General features: G+C 41.6%; 1 protein-coding gene across 1 annotated transcript in view; it reads left to right on the forward strand.

Moving 5' to 3' along the window:
• Positions 1-1,572: 1,572 nt before the first annotated feature.
• Positions 1,573-5,203, forward strand: part of LOC130495746 (uncharacterized) — a 4,371-nt gene continuing 740 nt past the window's right edge. The window contains exon 1 of the mRNA XM_056987240.1: positions 1,573-2,519. Coding sequence (XP_056843220.1) covers positions 1,573-2,519 — 947 coding nt within the window. The remainder of the gene's footprint in view (positions 2,520-5,203) is intronic.

Genomic DNA, 5,203 nt, shown 5'->3' on the forward strand with positions numbered 1-5,203 from the left:
TAGGCACCTTTAGGTCCATTTTGCATTCATTTGTCCATATCAGGTGTTGGAGCATGCTTTGGTGTGATTTGAGGTGTTTGGGAGTCTTATGGCCCAAAAAGAAGGTGAAGTATCAAGTTTGGCCATGAAAAGAGAAGTCAATCCATGATCAAGTCGAGACAAAGATGATCATGGACGGAGACCTTGGAGAGACAGAAAATTGAGTTAGCTTTCCAATGAAAGTGGTTTCAAGTCATTTGGAGATATATTGGAGGAGTTATGATCAGTTTACTAGAAGCACATCAAGCTGACCGGGTAGAGTGGCCCAGGTACAGCTACCCGGGCGCAAATGATGGGTCTGGCCAAGGAAGTTTTGGACCGGGGAAGCATGGACTGGGTACAAGACCCCGGGCGGAGATGGACCAAAGAAGGACCGGAGAGGCTTGGAACGGAGTCGGCACCCCGGGCGCAAAAGGAAGAAGCAAGGACCGGGGTTGCAGGACCGGGTTGGTTGACCTTGGCTCGACCCCGGTCCGTTTTCTTACCTCATTTTGGACGAAAATTAGCTTTTCCTAAGGTCATTTTGGTCATTTTTCTTGGTCTTTCTTCCTTTCAAAACCTAAGTATAAGTACTCTTGTAACCTAACGTTGAGACTTATCTTCTTTTCTCTCTAAGAACACATTGAAACCTTAAAGAAAGATTGAATCTTTAGTTTCTTTTCTTCTTATTTCTTTGTGATTATTGGTTTAAACTTTCTTCTCAACATGTTTTCTCTTAAATCAACCATGGGTTTAAGGTTAATCATGAAGATTAGTGAGTAGACTCCATTTGGATTCATGGGCTATGATGATTAAGGGTGATTAGTGAAGATCTAAGGTGTTTAGTGTTAGATTTACTTGTTTGCTTGCTTGTTGAGGATTCTCAATGCTATTTTGATCTTAAACATATCAAAATAGATCCTTAGCCATTTCTTGCCCACAAGGTGTATGATGAAATGCCTGAACCAACTTTTCAATGCTTTTAGCTTGCTTTACCTAAGAGATTAGTTGCTAAAGGAGTTAAGATTGCTATTAGACTTGTTCTCCATGTTTGCTTTAGCAACATTCAACCTAAGAGATTAGATGCTTTAGTTACCATAGCAAAAGAGCATGCATCTAGAGATAGAGCTTGTTTAGCTTAGTGTCTAGGCATAAGGAAAATGTTAGATTGATAGCTTGCCACCTCTAGATTGGATCTACATCACCCAAGATCAAATGCCTAGCCCCATGAGTCCTCCTTGCTTCATATTGAAAAGAAAGTTCACTCTTTTATTGCATTTCTAGTATAGCCTTAGTTTATAATCAAAACCATCTCTCTTATTGGATTGCACTTAGCTTAAGTATAGACTTGCATTCTCTTTGCATTGAGATCATCTAGGAATGGATTGACATCTGAAGTACTACTTTGATTTGCTTAATTGGACCCTTGAAAAGTCCTGTTATTAAGCTCCCCCTATCCAGAGGAGCAATCCAGGGTCCTATTCCAATACACCTTTCGTGGAAGAGATTGCTTCGGTAGAGATGCCACGCAAGTTCTCCTTCCCGAGCATAAAGATGTATGAAGGTACAGGAGATCCCAACAATCACGTTGCTCAGTACAAGCAACGCATGCAAGCTGTAGCAATCCCCCGAAATGCACGGGAAGCTACCATGTGCAAGGGATTCGGATCGACCTTGACCAGTCCTGCTCTTCAATGGTACATCAATCTTCCTACCAAGTCCATCAGGTCCTTTGCAGCCCTTAGCGACAAGTTCGTAGAGCAATTCGCTAGTAGCCGCAACCTAGAGAAAAACTCAGATGATCTCTATGAAGTCCTCCAGCATAGGAACGAACCCCGTCGTTCCTATATAGCACGCTTCAATCAAGAGAAGGTGGCTATCCCTGAGTGCAATGCCGATACGGCTATCTCAGCCTTCAAGCGGGGCCTATTCCCGGAGGGAGATCTCTACAAGGAGCTGACCAAATACAAGTGCAAGACTATGGAAGATGTATTGTCTCGTGCTTGGGCTCAAGTAAGATGGGAGGAGGATGTTGCAAGTAGGGCCAAGGCCTATCCGAAGCACGATCAGAAGCCCTCGAAGCCAACTAGAAACGATCGCGATGAGTCCTTTCTTCCCAAGTTAGCTAAGGTGACTAATAATCCAGGCAGGGGCAGATATCAAAACCGTCCTTTGCCTAGGTCCGAAGGAATGATTGTATCCACATGGCCCGATATCTCTCATCTTGCAATAACAAAGCCGGAGCTGATAAGTGTCCTACGAAAAATGGGTCCTCAAGTCAAATGGCCTCCTAAGATGAAGGCCTCGGAGGCTAACCGAAACCCCAAGCGATGGTGCGAATTCCATAGTGATCATGGCCACACTACAGAGGATTGTATAGCCCTGAAGATAGAAGTCGCCGAGCTTCTCAAGAAAAGCCACCTGAGAGAGTTCCTCTCGGATAAGGCCAAGAACTTTCTGAATAAAGAAGGTCCTGGTCTTCCTACCAAAGCGGCTCCCGCGTTGCCACCTGATACCACTCAAATTACCCTAAGGAGTGAATTACTCTCATCAAAAGAGGTCAAGTTATAGTACTTAGGGATCGAATCCACAAGGAGCTAAGGCACACACTAGATCTAATAGTTATGAGATTAAGCTAGGCTAATAGTTTATAAAGCAGTAAATAAAATAAAATAGTAAACAAGATGAACAATATAATTGTTCAGCTTGGCAAGGAGTTGTTTGATGGAAGGATGGTAGCTAGATCTAGGGCTTCTATTCAGGTATTGGGGATTATAATGTCTACAAATGCCTAACAAGTTGCTTGCATGATACTATAGATCTCAGCCGCTTAACTCAAGTGAAGTATCACTGGTTAAATAATCTAGATCTCTGGCCACACCTTTCGCATGATGACACAGAAAAAGAGTCGGTCGATATCCTTTTGAGATATCGAGCGATACACCTTTCGCAGCGCTGATCGATTCACCTGTCGGGATATCGATCGACGGCTTCTAGATCTGCCTAGGCGCGAGCCGAATATGAACACAAGGCCTCAAGGAGGAGCTGTCGCTCTTCTCAACGGGAGACAAGCAAGCTCAAATGGATAATTCAAGATAATCAAAGATCCTAGTGATCTATGTTCTAGTTATCTAATCTAAAACAAGCATAGGGTGCAATCAATTTGATGAGTACCACAACTTAGCAATTATAGTTTGGGGCTAATCCCACAAACCTATCTGAACCATAGATCTAACAGGTGGATCTATTCAGACATGAAGTATGTCACATAAATCATAGATGAATAGATGAACATGCAATAGATAATATAAAACCAAAAGCAAAGGAGTTCCAGGAGGACTCTCAAGGAGTTCCTCCCTTCTCTCCTAAGAGAAACAATGAAAGCGTCAAGAGTGTCTAAAGCGTAGCCGTCAACAATGGCTTAGAAATAACATAAATAGGGTTTCTGGTCGTCAAGGGTATTTTGGTAACTTTGTGGTGACTCCTGGGCTTCAGTCGGTCATGAAATATACTCAGCCCACATTCTGATGTCCCTGTCGATCGACATGGACTCTGTTGCATCGATCGACATACAATCCTCTTCTTGGCAGCCTTCTCTCGCGAGGCAGACTGACCACTCTTCAGTAAATCGGGCATAACTTCCGCTACATGATGCGGATTGACCTCAGACCGGTGGCATTGGAAATATAACTCAAATATATATCTTGTTTCCAAATATGGACTAAATCCAATGGTGGGAAGGTCTCCATCGAGAGCTAAACATCTGAAGCGTCTTTGCAGTTCTGCACTTCGAAAGACTCCAAAAGGCACCAAAATCACCATATATCTCCAAATCGTCCCTGAACCTGTAAATACTCTAAATAGACTCCAATACATAATAAATAGTATATAAAACACTTATAAACCATGGGTAAAAATGGGTAAAATCCATGGTATATCAACTCCTCAGACTTACCCTTTTCCTTGTCCTCAAGCCAAACCAACAGGCAGTTTTTCTGAAAGAGGTTTGAAAACCGTAGGGACTCAAAGGATTTTAAAAACTCAGTTCATCATCTCTCTAGTAGTGCAAACCAAATCATTAAACATCCTAACCTTATAAGCACATTATACAATATCCTCGTATAGCAACCAAATTCCACTAGTTCCACAACTTAACAGATCCTATCTGACAATCCCCTCTACTAACCTCATTTCTTGCATAAAAATAAAAATGTAGGCTTTACCTTGGGAGTATCGATCAAAGGACACATGGATTCAACTCAAACAAGTTTCTGAACACACAGGTAGTATTCTCTGATCCCTTTCTCCCCTCATCTCTCTCTCTGAATCTCTTATTAGTTTCAATTTTAATAGGTTTTGATGCCACAAAGCTCATCTAGTCTATCTCATTGACATTTGCATTTGTAACTCATACATTTTGACAAAGTGTAGCAAATAATGGGGTCTCAGGTAATTTACCTATCCCTCGTTTCCACAATGTGTGATCATCCCTGAGATTTAGAATAATAGGGTCGCAGGAGACACTCCTACCCCTCTGCCTCTCAAGAAATCATTTCAATCTTTTATAACATAAACTTAGATATTGAGATGCCGAAGAGAGAGAAGGAAGGAAACCAGAAACACACAGACTTTTTACCTTCCAGACTTGTAGGAGGATACCGATTCCTTGTATACCAAGCCCCAAGACAAGCAAATCAAGTCAGTATTAGGTTGGAGGTCAGCTTTGGTTCCTTCAAACAATTTCAGCAAGTGCAAACATAGTTGACAGGTTGATCCACTTTAGTATCTCTAGTACTTCTGCAGTTAGTAAGTCTAAGACTAGTCTAAAGAGTGGTTAGATGACAAGTAGTAAATCAAATAAGATCATCATCCCCTTCTTGACTCAATAAAAACTTTTTTGAAAACGTTTTAAATAAGACTCATAAAGTAGATAATCATTAGTAATCCCCCCAGACTTAAATTACACTGTCCCCAGTGTAACACAGTCGGTGGTATGAAAAACATAAAGCATAATTATGAAAGTTAACAAGTTAGAACGATATACCAGCTCGCTGATGTCTGTGTTGATCGACACAATGAAGTATCAATCGATCGTTGAAGATGAAGCGCTGTCGAACGATATAGATATAGTCTCATCAGTCGATGGTTAGAGAGATCGTTTGACACAATGAAGAGACAATCGATC

The sequence above is a fragment of the Raphanus sativus genome, chromosome 6, assembly GCF_000801105.2.
Source record: "Raphanus sativus cultivar WK10039 chromosome 6, ASM80110v3, whole genome shotgun sequence".
NCBI classification, from domain to species: Eukaryota; Viridiplantae; Streptophyta; class Magnoliopsida; order Brassicales; family Brassicaceae; genus Raphanus; species Raphanus sativus.